Raw genomic sequence first — 15,583 nt, 5'->3', positions numbered from 1 at the left:
GCTCCAGCTCCTCATCTGATTTGTCTTCCCCACTCCCACACCAGGGGGAGCTCTGACAGACATATTACCTGAGCACCTCACAATGTAACTTGATATTGGCTGAGAAATGGATTATCCCCATTTTACAGATAAGAAAACGGAGGCACAAATGGTAAAATTTTCAAAATTAATAGCACCTAGATTTTCAAAGGTACTTTGATATCTAAAGATGTAGATGTAATCAAGGGCCACATTATTAAGGGTATTTAGATGCCTACTCTGGCTCCAAGGGAATTTAGAAAACCACACAACACACCTATCTGTATGTTTAGGCTCTGAAATATCTTTAAGTCCCAAGTCACTTCCATGTCTAAGTGCCATTGGCCTAAGTGACCTAGACACTTCTAAAAATTTCACCCTAAGGGACAGATTTTCAAAGGTATTTATGTGTCTAATGATGCAGCTAGGAACCGAGGGGCAGATTTTTAAAGGAATATAGCTGCATAGTGGGATTTTCAGGAGTTTTAGGCACCTAGGTGCTTTTGAAAATCCTACTAAGTGCCTCAGTGCCTTTACAAAGTTGGGCATTCGGCACTTTTGAAAATCTCGCCCTCTGACACTTAGCTTACCTTCATCTCAGCCTATCTGCATTTTCTGAGCGCTTTCCACACAACTCTTTTCACATCTTTATTTTTCAAGCTGTGGATGATGATTTTGAACATGTGGTACTGAATGGACACTACCCGGAGTGAGAGAACAGCTAAGGGCAATTCATACGTAGCTCACAAATCTAGTCCCACAGCTCAAACCAGCCATGATGAAGTGGGACGTGCATGTGGAAAAGTTTTGCATCTTTCCTCCATGGAACATATACATAGGAGGGCAGAGATGATGAACATGTAGAACAGGTTTGGCAGAAGGAACAGTAACCCTAAATCATAATGAAGGCAAACAGTTAACAGTGTGCCCTTGTTGCCAAGAAGGCTATGGTATATTGGGCTACGCTAGTAGGAGCATTGCCAGCAGATCACAGGAAGTGATTATTCCCCTCTATTCAGCACTGGTGAGGTCACATTTGGAGGATTGTGTCCAGTTTTGGGTCCCCCACTGCAGAAAGGATGTGGACATATTGGAGAGAGTCCAGGGGAGGGCAACAAAAATGATTAGGGGGCTGGAGCATAGGACTTATGAGGAGAGGCTGAGGGAACTGGGCTCGTTTATTCTGCAGAAGACAAGAGTAAGGGGGGAATTCATAGCAGTCTTCAACTACCTGAATGAGGTTCCAGGGAGAATAGAGCTAGGCTGTTCTCAGTGGTGGCAGATGACAGAACAAGGAGCAATGGTCTCAAGTTGCAGTGGGGGAGGTCTAGGCTGGATGTCAGGAAGATCTTTTTAACTATGAGGGTGATGAAGCACTGGAATGGGTTACCTAGGGAGGTGATGGAATCTCCATAAAGAGGTTTTTAAGGCCCAGTTTGGCAAAGCCCTGGCTAGGATGGTTTAATTTAGACTGCATCTAAATAAACTATGCTTCAAGCCAGTCACACAACAGATCACAGCTCAAAGGAAAGAATTTCATTAGCTTCTGTGGGAATTGGATCAGGTCCTAACTAGACAAAGCATTAGATTGTACCTAGGTATGCGGCTGGAATACTGTGTCCATTAATGGTATTCACAGTTCAAGAAGAACATTGATAAATTGGAGACGGCTCATGGGATTCATTAAAGGATGGAAAACATGCCTTCTAGGGACAGACTCAAGGAGCTCAGTGTATTTAGTTTAAGAAAGGGAAGGTTAAGGGGTGACTGGATTACAGTGTATAAGTATCTACATGGAGAACATATGCTTCATAATGGGTAATTCCATCTAGTGGAAAAAAGTGTAACACGATCCAATGGCTGGATAGGTTCAGGTTGGTCCCTGGAGCAAGGGGCCGGGGTGGGGAAATCGAGGCACACCAGTGGAGGTTGGCTTCTAAGGTCGAGGTGGGGAAATCAGGACACATCGGGGAGGGGTTGGTCCCTGGAGTGAGGGGATGGAGTGGGGAAATCAAGGCACAGTGGGGTGGAGTGGGGGGATGGTCTCTGGAGCAAGAGGCCGGGGTGGGGAAATTGAGGCACAATGGGGGAGTGGATTGGTCCTCAGAGCAGTACATCTGCAGATCTGTCAAGGGAGGCAGGGCTGGAATTCAAGGCCACTGGCAGAGCCGTGTGTGTGAGATCCCAGCGAGGACTTAGCAGGGGGGCTGCAGGTCAGGATTGACAGGCACTGGCAGAGCTGTGGCGGTGGGAGCCCAGGGCTAGGATAGCGCAGGGGCAGTGGGTCAGGATTACTGGACGTTGGCAGAGCAGGGGTGGGAGGCTGGCACAAATATAGGTTATAGGGGCCTACGGATCAGGGACTATCAAAGCTCTGTGCGTGACAGCCCAGAGATGACGTAGCAGGGGACTGCAGGTCGGCCCCGTTGATTAATACATGCTGGCTGTCCTCTGTGCACATCGCACCAGAAATATATACTATCCACACCATAGACACCTTAGTTTGTGTTAAACATGAATAGGATGAAGTGCAAATCTGACAGCAGTTATGCAATCCAAATTGTCCAATGATTTTTATATCACCCTTATGCTAACTGTTCTGTAACCCTTTGCATTCACTCAAGTTTTGACATGAGCGATTAGGGAAGATGTCAAGATCAGGACCAATGACTGCTTTGATCACAGCAGTGGATAGGGAGTTACTTTCACAGGCCTGGCCTGAAATGTTCCAAAAGAAGAGGACAAGGTTTGTTTAGTCTGCAAAAGAGAATAATCATAGAATCATAGAATATTAGAGTTGGAAGGGACCTCAGGAGGTCATCTAGTCCAACCCCCTGCTCAAAGCAGGACTAACCTCAGCTATATCATCCCAACCAGGGCTTTGTCAAGCCTCAGCTTAAAAACTCTAAGGATGGAGATTCCACCACCTTCCTAGGTAACCCATTCTGTGTGCTTCACCACCCTCCTAGTAAAAAACGTTTTCCTAATGTCCAACCTAGACCTCCCACCCTGCAACTTGAGAGCGTTGCTCCTTGTTCTGTCATCTGCCACCACTGAGAACAGCCTAGCCCCATCCTCCCTGGAACCCCCTTTCAGGTAATTAAAGGCCGCTATCAAATCCCACCTCACTCTTCTCTTTTGCAGACTAAACAAGCCCAGTTTCCTCAGCCTCTCCTCATAAGTCCTGTGCTCCAGCCCTCTAATAATTTTGGTTGCCCTCTGCTGGACTCTCCCCAACTTGTCCACATCCTTTTTGTAGTGGAGGGCCCAAAACTGGACACAATATTCTAAATGCAGCCTCACCAATGCCGAATAGACGGGAATAATCACTTCCTGTGACCTGCTGGCAATGCCCCTCCTAATGCAGCCCAATATGCTATTAGCCTTCTTGACAACCAGGGCACACTGCTGACTCATATCCAGCTTTTTATCCACTGTTACCCCCAGGTCCTTTTCTGCAGAGCTGCTGCCCAGTTCGTCGGTCCCCAGTCTTTAGCTGTGCATGGGATTCTTCCTTCCTAAGTGGAGGACTCTGCACTTATCTTTGTTGAACCTCATTAGATTTCTTTTGGCCCAATCCTCCAGTTTGTTTAGGTCACTCTGTATCCTATCCCTACCTTCCAGGGTATCTACCACTCCCCCCAGCTTAGTGTCATCCGCAAACTTGCTAAGGGTGCAATCTACCCTCCAGATCCTCCAGATCATTAATAAAGATGTTGAACAAAACCGGCCCCAGAATGAGGGGGGATTTGATAGCAGCCTTTAACTACCTGAAAGGGGGTTCCAGGGAGGATGGGGCTAGGCTGTTCTCAGTGGCGGGAGATGACAGAACTAGGAGCAATTGTCTCACGTTGCAGTGGGGGAGGTCTAGGTTGAACATTAGGAAAAAGTTTTCCCCTAGGTGGGTGGTGAAGCACTGGAATGGGTTACCTAGGGAGGTGTTGGAATCTCCATCTTTAGAGGTTTTTAAGCTGAAGCTTGACAAAGCCCTGGCTGGGATGATATAGCTGAGGTTAGTCCTGCTTTGAGCAGGGGGTTGGACTAGATACCTCCTGAGCTCCCTTCCAACTCTGATATTCTATGATTCTTGAACCTATTTCATACCAAACCAAAGAGTGGTCAAGCAACTGACCACACAATTTGTGAGAAGGCCTGGCAGAGTTGGAGAGAGTGGTACAGGACAGCAGGTGTCTGCAGGTCGTGATTGAAGCGCAGCGGCAGAGCTGTGTGTGTTCTGAGTGTTAGCCCAGACATGGGATAGAAGCTGGGGTTACAAGCCAGGATTAATGGGCATTAACAGAGCTTTAGGGGGCATGGAGGAGCCCAGGACTGGGATAGCAGGAGGCTGCGGGTTGGCAGAGCTGTGGGGCGGGCTGTGACAGCCAGGGGAGTATAGAGTCAGGACTGAGGTGCACCTGTGTGTGCACACTTGTGAGCCCAGAGATTAATAGCATTCGGTGGGGTGGGTTGTGGGTTAGGGCTGAGGGCAGAACTGGGGATCCCTGGCGGGACAGCAAAGCCTGTCACCATCCAGGTGTGTTGGCTGATCTCTGTCACTGAGGCCTAGAATCCTGGAATTGCCTTTCACTCGCTGTGCCTGGGCCGTGCTGCCTTGGCCAACCAAGTGGGAATCTCCGGTTTGTTTACATGTCAGTTTCACGGCATTCCCTCCTCCCCTGGCATTCCCTCACTTGGGGGGACTCTGGTGTAATTTAAGAATGGAGGATCAGCTTTCACAGGGGCTGGAAGAACTGGCTTGACCCCTTTCCCTTTACACATCTTTGTCTAACTTTAATCCATGCTTCTGACTTTCTTTCCTAATCAGTCCCGATGGGACTGCTGCCGGGACCTGCTTTTCTCAATAACATTTCCATCTCACGGCCCTCTCTGGACCCATTAAAACAAGGAGTAACTTTGTTTCTGCCGCTGGTGCTTAGTTGCTTGAGAGGTTTGTCGGCTCTCCAGGCAGTGCCTGGATCTCAGCTGAGTGTAACATTTCTCAAAGTGCAGTTTAGAGCAAGTGAAGTTATAACAACCTGTGTCTCCTCCTGTAAATCTCTATAGAGTCACGGCTGCTGCCTGGCTAATTGGAGAAATTACTTCTTAGTAGATATGTTGCTAACGGGGATTATTTTAATGAGCACATAATGAAACAAGGATTTTTTTATGTAATGATCAAGGAGAGTCAATGCAATTAACATGTTTCAAATGGAATTGATCAGGGTTCCTTCTTGTTAGGTGGCTGTCACTCCAGATGTGTGATCAGACCTATAGAAACAGCTGCATACTTAAAGTCAAGTGCCTTACACTCTATGGACAGTATTCATTGCCACCTCTTTGATCAGCGCCCAGGGGACAAAGATACTTCCAGCCTCTTGTCAGCTCCAATTCCCACCTGCTTTGTCTGTGAAATTAGCTGCAAATGGAGTGAGAAGGAATATATGTCAGTTACATAAAAGCATGATATATTTTTAAATGAAATTTAATCTCTATGACTGTGAAATGGGAAATTTAATCTCCACGACTGAAATGTCAGAAGCCCCTGCCTACATGAGAACATAAGAACAGCCATATTGAGTCAGACCAAAGGTCATCCCGCCCAGGTATCCTGTCTCCTGACAGTGGCCAGTGCCGGATGAATCAGAGGGATTGAACAGAACAGAGCAGTTATTGAGTGACCCATCCCTTGTTGTTCAGTCCAAGCTTCTGGCAGTCAGAAATTTAGGGACACCCAGAGCACGTGGTTGCATCCCTGACCATCTATAGTTTATAGCCATTGATGGCCCAATCCTCCATGAACATATCTAATTATTTTTTACCCTGTTATAGTGTTGGCCTTCACAACATCCTCTGGAAAGGAGTTCTGCAGGTTGACTGTGCTTTGTATGATGAAGTACTTCCCTATGTTAATTTTAAACCTACTGGCTATTAATCCCTGCCTGTCCTGGCTAATAGCCATTGCTGGACCTAGTCTCCATGGACTTATCTAGGGTTTTTTTTTAGCTGTGTGATAGTCTTGGCCTTCACAACATCTTCTGGCAAAGAGTTCCACAGGTTGACTGTGCTTTGTGTGAAGAAGCACTTCCTTTTGTTCATTTTATACCTGCTGCCTAATCATTTCATTGGGCAACCCATGGTTGCTTTGTTACGCAAAGGGGTAAATAACACTTCCTGATTCACATTCTCCTCAACATTCATATCCCCCCTTGGTCATTTCTTTTCCACGCTGAACACTCAGTCCCCATCTTTTTAATCTCTCTTCATATGGAAGTTGTTCCATAACTCTAATCATTTTTGTTGCCCTTCTATGTACCTTTTCCAGTTCTAATGTATCTCTTTTTAGGATGGGGCAACCAAAACTGCATGCAGTATTCAAGGTGTGAGAATACCATGGATTTACACAGTGGTATTATAATATTTACTTATTATCTGTCCTTTTCCTAGTGGTTTTGTTAGCTTTTTTGACTGCTGTTGCACATTCAGGGGATGTTTTCAGAGATCCATGATGACCCCAAAGTCTCTTTCTTGAGTGGTAAACATTAATTTAGATTCCATCATTTTGTATGTATACTTGGGATTATGTCTTCCAATGTGCACTACTTTGCATTTATCAATACTGAATTTTATCTACCATTTTGTTACCAAGTCACCCAGTTTTGTGAGATCCCTTTGTAACTCTTTGCAATCAGCTTTGGATTTGATTATCTTGAGTAGTTTTGTATCATCTGCAAACTTTGCCACCTCACTTTCTACCCGCTTTACCAGATCATTTATGAATATGTTGAACAGCACTGGTCCCAGTACAGATCCCAGAGGGAACTTGCTATTTACCTCCCTCCATTGTGAAAACTGATCATTTATTCCTATCCCTTCTTTTCTGTCTTTTAATCAGTTACTGATCCAGGAGAGGACCTTCCCTCTTATCCCATGACTCCCTACTTTGCTTAAGAGCCTTTGCTGAGGATTCTTGTCAAAGGATTTCTGAAAATCCAAGTACACTCTGTCCACTAGATCAACCTTGTCCACATGCTTGTTGGCCCCCTCAAAGAATTCTAATAGATTGGTGAGGCATGTTTTCCCTTTACAAAAGCCATGTTGACTCTTCCCCCAACAAATCGTGTTCATCTATGTGTCTGATAATTCTGTTCTTTACTACAGTTTCAACCAGTTTTCCTGGTACTGAAGTTAGGCTTCCTGGCCTGTAATTGCCGGGATCACCTTTGGAGCCATTTTTTAAAAATTGGTGTCATATTAACTATCCCCCACTGAATCAAAGCTCTGTGTAGGTCAAAAGATTATCTCATACACCAATGGAAGTTGGTCCAATAAATATATTATCGCACCCTCCTTCTCTTTATCATATCTTGGGACCAATACAGCTACAACAACACAGCAAATGTGCCAACTTAATTGATAGATAGATAGATAGATAGATAGATAGATAGATAGATAGATAGATAGATAGATAGATAGATAGATAGATAGATGTAACAATTGAATAGGTGGGCAGAGAGATGATTAGACAGATCAATGGTGTATGGATGACAAGGCAGATTGACAGAGATGTAGATGTTTGCAATGTTGTTGCAGCCATGTTGGTCCCAGGATATTAGAGGGATAAAGTGGGTGAGGTAATATATTTTATTAGACCCACATCTGTTGGTGAGGGAGACAAGCTTTCACACTGAGAATCTGATGTGCCTAAGTGCCGTGTTTTGATAAGGTTACCAGGGATAAACGGCCCCTCAATTATGGGAGCGGTTTGAAGGGTGCTTTAAGGCATTAAGGCGGTTTGTATATATTCCCTTTTAAGACAGTGTGAGACTTGGAAAACGCTAACTTAAAAAAAAGTTGGCAAACTTCCTGGAAAAATTTGGCAACCTCAATTAAATTCTTAACCACTTAATAGTCTTAATTTAACAACTTACTAATACAACTACTTGAATTAAACCTTTCTTTTACTGATTCACTTTTTATATGATTACAAACGACAAAAATTGATTACAATGATAAGATTTTAGACACAAAACTTACTAATACAACAACTAGTAACTTAAGTAATTCGCTTTACCACAAATCTTGTTCCTTATTCTATTACAAACTCTCAAGACACATATCAAACTAAAAACACAACTAACAATTATAAAGCAAGTACAAAAAGCAGTTATTCCAACAGTTACAGTCACAGTCACTCCTGGAACACAAGTAGAATTGGTATACCTAAACAAACATTGACGTTGAGTACTCGCCACATTAGAAATGAACTCAGTAGCAGCAAAGTTAACAGATGTTTCATGACCTGATCTTTCTATTTAGAATTCTAATTTCCCTCCAGGTGCGACCTCTATCGTATCCACACCTAGGGTATTTTCATCCAAGTGGAACTTCTATCCTATTCACGCCCAGGGTATTTCCCTCCAGGTAGGACCTCTATGGTATTCACACCTAGGGTATTTTCATCCGCAGGACACGTCCCAACGGGTTATCAGCTCACTGACCTGACTATTCCAAGGTATGTAGGTGATGAGAGCTGGAGAGAGGCAGGACAGCTGATCAGACCCTCTCGCAGGCACGATTCAGGTGTGCCCCTTGGTCCTCACGACAAGTCTCTCTGATTTTTGCTTTGTCTGACACCCTTTTATCTGCACTCCAGCCCATACGTCCGCCAGACCAATCATGGGCATTCCTACCTCACTTTGTCGGTCCCTCCTTGGGAAGTTCCCAGGCCAGAAGTTTATCCTATATGTCCGCCAGACCAATCATGGGCATTCCTACCTCATTTTGTCGGTCCCTCCTTGGGAAGTTCCCAGGCCAGAAGTTTATCCTATACGTCTGCCAGACCAATCATGGGCATTCCTACCTCACTTTGTCGGTCCCTCCTTGGGAAGTTCCCAGGCCAGAAGTTTATCCTATACGTCCGCCAGACCAATCATGGGCATTCCTACCTCACTTTGTCGGTCCCTCCTTGGGAAGTCCCCAGGCCAGAAGTTTATCCTATGAGACCAATCATGGGCATTCCTACCTCACTTTGTCGGTCCCTCCTTGGGAAGTCCCCAGGCCAGAAGTTTATCCTTGACCAGGTGTAACTCGCCAAATAAAAGATGCAGCGACTGCAAACTTCCAAATTTGGGCCTAGGAACTGCTGGGCTCGCAAGTTACCCCTATTTCAAGTTCAACCGGTTACTTTTGGTCAGGGTTTTTGCTGCCTCTGAGCTCCTCTCCCACGGGGTTTACAACTTGTACCTCTTTGTCTATTCTCGAGGCCAACAACTGCTCCTTATCTCCTACAAAATAACTAGGAACAGTTACAAGAACAGATGGTTACAAAACCTTGAAACACAATTAACAATCTTCAATTAATTTTTTTTTCTCTGTCTCTTTCTCAACATGGACTCGGGGCACACACACAATACAATGATTTTAACCCGTTACGACAGTTACCCAAGTAAGGGTGGCACAGTCGGGCCTACGCAGCCTATCAGTGACGGTGACTGAGCTTGGAGCACAGCACGGGTCATGAAGCCAGCAGCACTCAGCACCTCTCAGGGATGGGTGCACAAAGCTTGCAATGATTCGAGGCACCAATGACTCTATGGATTTAGCAAAAGGTGGAGCTCTGCACTTGTGCCATTTAATAGAATGTAAACTGTGTGATTCATGCAAGACTTTTGTAGCCATGTGGGCAATTTCCCATGGACCCTGAGTGCTCAGCACTTGGAAAACAGAGTGTTCTCTGTCTGTTTGTTATACTTATGAAACAAACAGCAGGATCTTATTCAGGGGGACAAGGCAACACGCCACGTTTATTGTGAATACAGAAATTTTCTACAACAAAAGCAGTTTCATCTATTTCTAAAATACATTTCTTCTGATACATTCACACACACACAAATAAAGTTCTACAGAGATGGAGTATAGTTACCAGCATCAGTTGCTCGTCTTAGTCCACTGAACAGGTGTCTAAGACATGGGGGAAGGAGCAGGGGTCTGCCGGTGCACGCTGATGCTCCTGGAGGATGATTGTAGAACCAAACCCAAAGTCCTCATCTTTCTGTCCCCTTTTTACAGGGGTGAGCTTTTATGCCACTCTATGGGTTTTGCTTTGTCATGGTGCATCTGTATCCTGGTTTGATTATCAATTACCCATATTTTTCAAGCATGACCATTGTTCTTATCTATCACAGTCCATCTTGTTTTTGTCCTTCGAGATGGACCCCAGGGTTATCAGGGTGGGCAGTCTTCGACCAGCTGAGTCGTAAAAGTTGTTATCTTCACTCCCTTCTTCTTCCCCTAAACATTCGAGGCTGGCGCCTTTCTCCATCACTCCCTAGTTTCACGTACGCACATCACTCACTCATCCATTCACATGCTAATTTTTTAACATTCAACTAAAACTTATGGCTGAAAGATTCAGATGTCCTTCAGAAACAAGTACATTTTTTCTTATCTAAAACATTTTCTACTATAACAAGGGTAATTTCATTTCACAGTGGGTTTCTTCAGGTCAGGACATATGCTGATGTTCATTTTACAACCAACTTTAGAACACATGTACTCAGAAACAATTTCACAAACAGGATCTTTGGTAACTTTACACACAGAATAATCAATGACAAGATGGCGGTTTCAAAAACAAAGTTATCAATAGCTAACAGATTCCTAATTCACAAACTGGAAGGCCAGGCTAGAATGCAAGGACACAGAAAAATGGCTGTGGTGGCTTGACCTATACCAAAAAGGATTTGGCATTTCAATGCCTTTAATAACAGAATCAAATATAACAAAATCAAGCTTTGGGCCTACATTTTAAAGTTTGCAAATCCAGCTTGGCTGCCTTTCTGGAAGATGCTTTTGTCAAACCCAAGTTAGTGGGTTCAGGACAGGGGTAACCAGGTGAAATTATCCCACCTGTGCTACACAAGAGGTCAAGTTAGATGATCTAATGGGTCTTACTGGCTATCAAAAGTATTAATCTACGAGAAAAGCAGGCACAATTAAACATTAAATTAAAATCTTAAACCTTCAGAGTAGATGACAGAACTAGGAGCAATGGTCTGAAGTTGCAGTGCGGGAGGTCTAGGTTGGATATTAGGAAAAAGTTTTTCATTAAGAGGGTGGTGAAGCACTGGAATGGGTTACCTCAGGATGTGGTGGATTCTCCATCTTTAGAGGTTTTTAAGCTGCGGCTTGACAAAGCCCTGGCTGGGATGATTTACTTGGGTTGATCCCACTTCGAGCAGGGGGTTGGACTAGATGACCTGCTGAGTTCCCTTCCAACCGTAATATTCTATGATTCCCAAAAGTGGTTTCTGGCTTTGGGCCTAATTTCCCGAGTTGCTGACCATATAGAAGCCAATGGGAGGTGCAGCTTCTCAGAGCTTCCTAAAATAATTCAAGCCCTTTATTTTTTGGTGCCCCATTTATGAGAACTGAGACCTGGATTTTCAGATTTGCTGAGCATTTTCAGGTTCCAGGGATTTCAGTTGGGGTCATGGGCATGCCACGGTTTTGGAGAAAAGGCCCAGATTGACTGATGTTAAATTGAGGCTTCCAAAGTTAGTGGATATTTTGCAAAACTGGGCTTGCAAACGCCAATCACCTGCAGAGTACAGCTTTTGTCAGAATTGGACCTTGAGCACAAGGTCCTTGTGTTGTTACTTAGGATCCTAGTCCTCCTTTCATCTTTACCATTATCATGTTGGGTTCCATTAGTAGGAGCATTGCCAGCAGATCACGGGAAGTGATTATTCTCCTCTATTCAGCACTGGTGAGGCCACATCTGGAGTATTGTGTCCAGTTTTGTCCCCCCCCCCAACCTCCGCACAGGAAGGATGTGGACAAACTGGGGAGATTCCAGCAGAGGGCAAGAAAAATGATGAGGGGGCTTATGACTTATGAGGAGATGCTGAGAGAACTGGGCTTGTTTAGTTTGCAAAAGAGAAGAATGAGGGGGGATTTGATAGCGGCCTTCAACTACCTGAAAGGGAGTTCCAGGGAGGATGGAACTAGGCTGTTCTCAGTGGTGGCAGATGACAGAACAAGGAGCAATGGTCTCAAGTTGTAGTGGGGGAGGTCTAGGTTGGATATTAGGAAAACGTTTTTCACTAGGAGGGTGGTGAAGCACTGGAATGGGTTACCTAGGGAGGTGGTGGAATCTCCATCTTTAGAGGTTTTTCAGCTGCGGCTTGACAAAACCCTGGCTGGGATGATATAGCTGAGGTTAGTCCTACTTTGAGCAGGGGGTTGGACTAGATGACCTCCTGAGGTCCCTTCCAATTCTAATATTCTATGATTCTATGATTCTTCTCTTAATTAAAAATGCTGATTCAACAATACTGTAGCTTCTCCTAGAAACACATCTGTGATTAAATTTCCATTGAGAAGGTGTCTCGGATTCAGGATGGGATTTCGATCCAACACCAGGGAGCAATAGCTAATAATAGTCAATAAAGCAGTGATCAGAGCACTTACCGGGGCTGTTCTAAATGAGAGAGAGCTGGAACCTGGGTCTCCCAGAGTCCACCTGAGTGTCCTACCCATCACTGCGTTTGGCCCAGTGAATAGGACATTATTTATACAAAGTCGGAGCTGGATAATCAATTGTAACCAATAAGGCCTGAGAAACCGATCCTGTTAAAATATGTCCAGTCAAAACAGCTCAAAGCTCACAGACATTTCTTATCAGGAAGTTCTTGTCAATGAGCTCTGGGGTCAGATGTATTTGCAGCAATTCTTTAATAAATAACACCAAATAATGAATATTTTCCAGGAAATCATTGATCTGGACATCAACAATAATGGACAATAGAAGAGGCACAATCATTGGCTTTTCTTATTCATAATCTATCTTTCTGTCTGTCTGTCTGTCTGTCTTACATGCTCTGCTAATATTTAATGTATACATAGGGTACAGAAATAAGCACAAACACATTTAAAAATAACAATACTAATAATAACAACAGCAGCAGCAATAACAGTCCGCTTTGGTGATCTAGACACGTTTGGAACCCTGTGTGGAGGAAAGACCATCGACTAATTCCAAATCAACCCTTTGCAGTGAATGACTAAATCCCAGTTGCCCTGGTTACAGGGTTAGCTGCATCTCTGTCCCCTCCTTGGGTCTCTCTGAGTTCACCCCCTCAGGTCTCAGCCATGAGACAGCCCCTCTTTTCAGGCAGAATCACTTGATTTTCCCCCTCTCAAGCAGGCTCTCAGCCGACAATACCCTGTGCACCGATGTGATTTCTCAACAAGGTTTGATACCAGCAGTTCTTCTCTCAGGAGCTGTGAGCAGTAGTAAGTTGAGTGACTGGCTGGCTTTCTCCATATAAAGTGTGATTTATTTACCACAGTAGGAACAAAGTTTAACATAAGAGAAAATATTAGATAGCAACTCCAGATCCATCACAGCAATTGTTCAGTAGGATAAAACTTTCACCTTTTATCATGACTCAGTTTGTTGTTAGGCATTGCAATAGCTTTCTCTTCCAAAATGCCTTTCCACCATGGAAAGAATGATACAGCATAAAATAATTGTTTGAACAGAAACTCAGCTACCCTGACACCCGCACAAATTTTTTTCTAAGTCTTCATGAATGGGGAAAGCAAAACTTTAAGACTCTCAGAAAACCCCATCAAAGAGATGAGGAGATTGCATCTCAAATAGATGATAAATAATTGATACCCTCATTTAAACAACCATATTCCACATTCCCAAACTCCTACCCCACAAACAAACCACGTGTAGAACAGGAACAAATCAACCAAGCAACAAACAAAATAACACACACAAAAAGAAACAATCAAGAAAACACGAAGCAAACCACTCATACCTGAAACACAATTTTTATGTCAAAAAAAGAGAAGAGACAGAAACTTCATGAAGTTCACTGGGGATTTAGCTATGGCTATTGACATGCCATGCAACATGGTCAGGTCGTGTGGGGATGGTAGCAGTATAAACCTCTAAAATAAACAGATAGGTGTGTAGGCAGATTTATGGATAGCTATAGAGATTCTGATCCTATTTACACTGCTGTAACCCTTCACTAACTCTTCCGACTTCAGTGGAGTTAGTTTGGATTTTATTACTTCATAAACATATTTCACACGTTTCAAGGAGACAATTTTGTCATGGGTCGATGAAGCTCAGAATGAAATCACAGTCAAGGAGCAAGGAGGGACATTCTAATTCTTGGTGAATATCCTCCACACAATCAGTTTCTGTAACGCAGCTTTGATCTCCTTGTTCCTCATGCTATAGATGATGGGATTCATCACTGGAGGCACCACGGCATAGCGAACACCCATCAGCAGCTCCGGATTTGATGCTGCGGTGGAGGTGGGATTCAGATACTCAAAGAAGCTAGTGAAAAGTAACAAAGAGACCACAGTGAGGTGAGGCAGGCAGGTGGAGAAGGCCTTATGCCGGCCCTGCTCAGAGAGCATTCCCAGCACTGCTTTGAAGATCTGAACATAAGACACAATTATAAAAACAAAGCAGTTTGCACCTATAAATGCACTAAAGGCAATAAACCCAACTTCACTGAGGTAGGAGTCAGAGCAGGTGAGCTTGAGCAGTTGGGGGATTTCACAGAAGAACTGGTTGATGACATTGGACTGGCAGAAGGGCAACCTGAACATGTTCCCGTTGTGCAGTGCAGAGTAGACAATACCACTGATCCAGGCACTGGCTGCCATTTGGACGCAAGCTGTCCTGTTCATCACTCTCTCGTAGTGCAGTGGTTGACAGATGGCGACGTATCGGTCATATGCCATGATGGTGAGTAAGGCAAAATCAGTTGTGGTGAAGAGGACAAAGATAAAGACTTGGGTGATGCACCCAGGATAAGAAATCAACCTGGTGTTCATGAGGGAACTGGCCATGGATTTGGGGACAGTGACAGAGATGGAGCCAATGTCTAGGATGGACAGATTCATCAGGAAGAAGTACATGGGGGTGTGAAGGTGGCGGTCGAGGGCTACGGTCATGACAATGAGAAGGTTCCCCATCAGGGCTGCCAGGTAAATCACCAGAAAGACCACAAAGTGCAAAATCTGTAGCTCCCGAATGTCTGAGAATCCCAGGAGAAGGAACTCAGTCACAGCGGTTCGGTTGGACATTTTCTTCCTCTGTATATTCTCTGATGGCTGTGGAGGGAAGGACAAAGATAACGGTTGGGATTACAGCGACAGAGGGAAAGGTCCTGATCCCCCTCTGTAATATCTCATGATGTGAGCGTCAAAGGTGCACAGCTCTCGTCCCTTCCATTGACTAGGAGTGGAGAGTTATCACCTGAAGGTAAATAGGCTCCCGTACAGTCAATGGAGATGCAGCACTGTACATCACCTGAAGGGCTAGCTCAGGATGTGTCTTGATGAAATGCCGCGTGAAGGATGGAGCAAAGTGCAACCCCAACACAACACTTCTAGCCAAGTTGGATCCCCTCTCACTTCAAACTGCAGGCTCTGAGCTTGGGCACGAAACTAAAATGACAGCACTGCCTGATACCCACTTTCAGTGGAAATATGACATAGTGTTACTCGGTACCTCTGTAATGATTGC

The 15,583-nt window shown here is 44.4% G+C and overlaps 1 protein-coding gene across 1 annotated transcript; it reads right to left on the bottom strand.

Annotated features, from left to right (window-relative positions):
* Positions 1-14,205: 14,205 nt before the first annotated feature.
* Positions 14,206-15,141, bottom strand: LOC137161893 (olfactory receptor 14C36-like). Its single transcript, XM_067561403.1, has one exon. The coding sequence runs from the start codon at positions 15,139-15,141 to the stop codon at positions 14,206-14,208; it is 936 nt and encodes a 311-aa protein (XP_067417504.1).
* Positions 15,142-15,583: the final 442 nt, after the last annotated feature.

Source organism: Emydura macquarii, unplaced genomic scaffold, assembly GCF_026122565.2.
Source record: "Emydura macquarii macquarii isolate MOO-44397 ecotype Brisbane River unplaced genomic scaffold, CSIRO-AGI_Emac_v2 contig_2403, whole genome shotgun sequence".
Taxonomy (NCBI): domain Eukaryota; kingdom Metazoa; phylum Chordata; order Testudines; family Chelidae; genus Emydura; species Emydura macquarii.
This window is presented reverse-complemented; position numbering and strand designations above follow the sequence as displayed.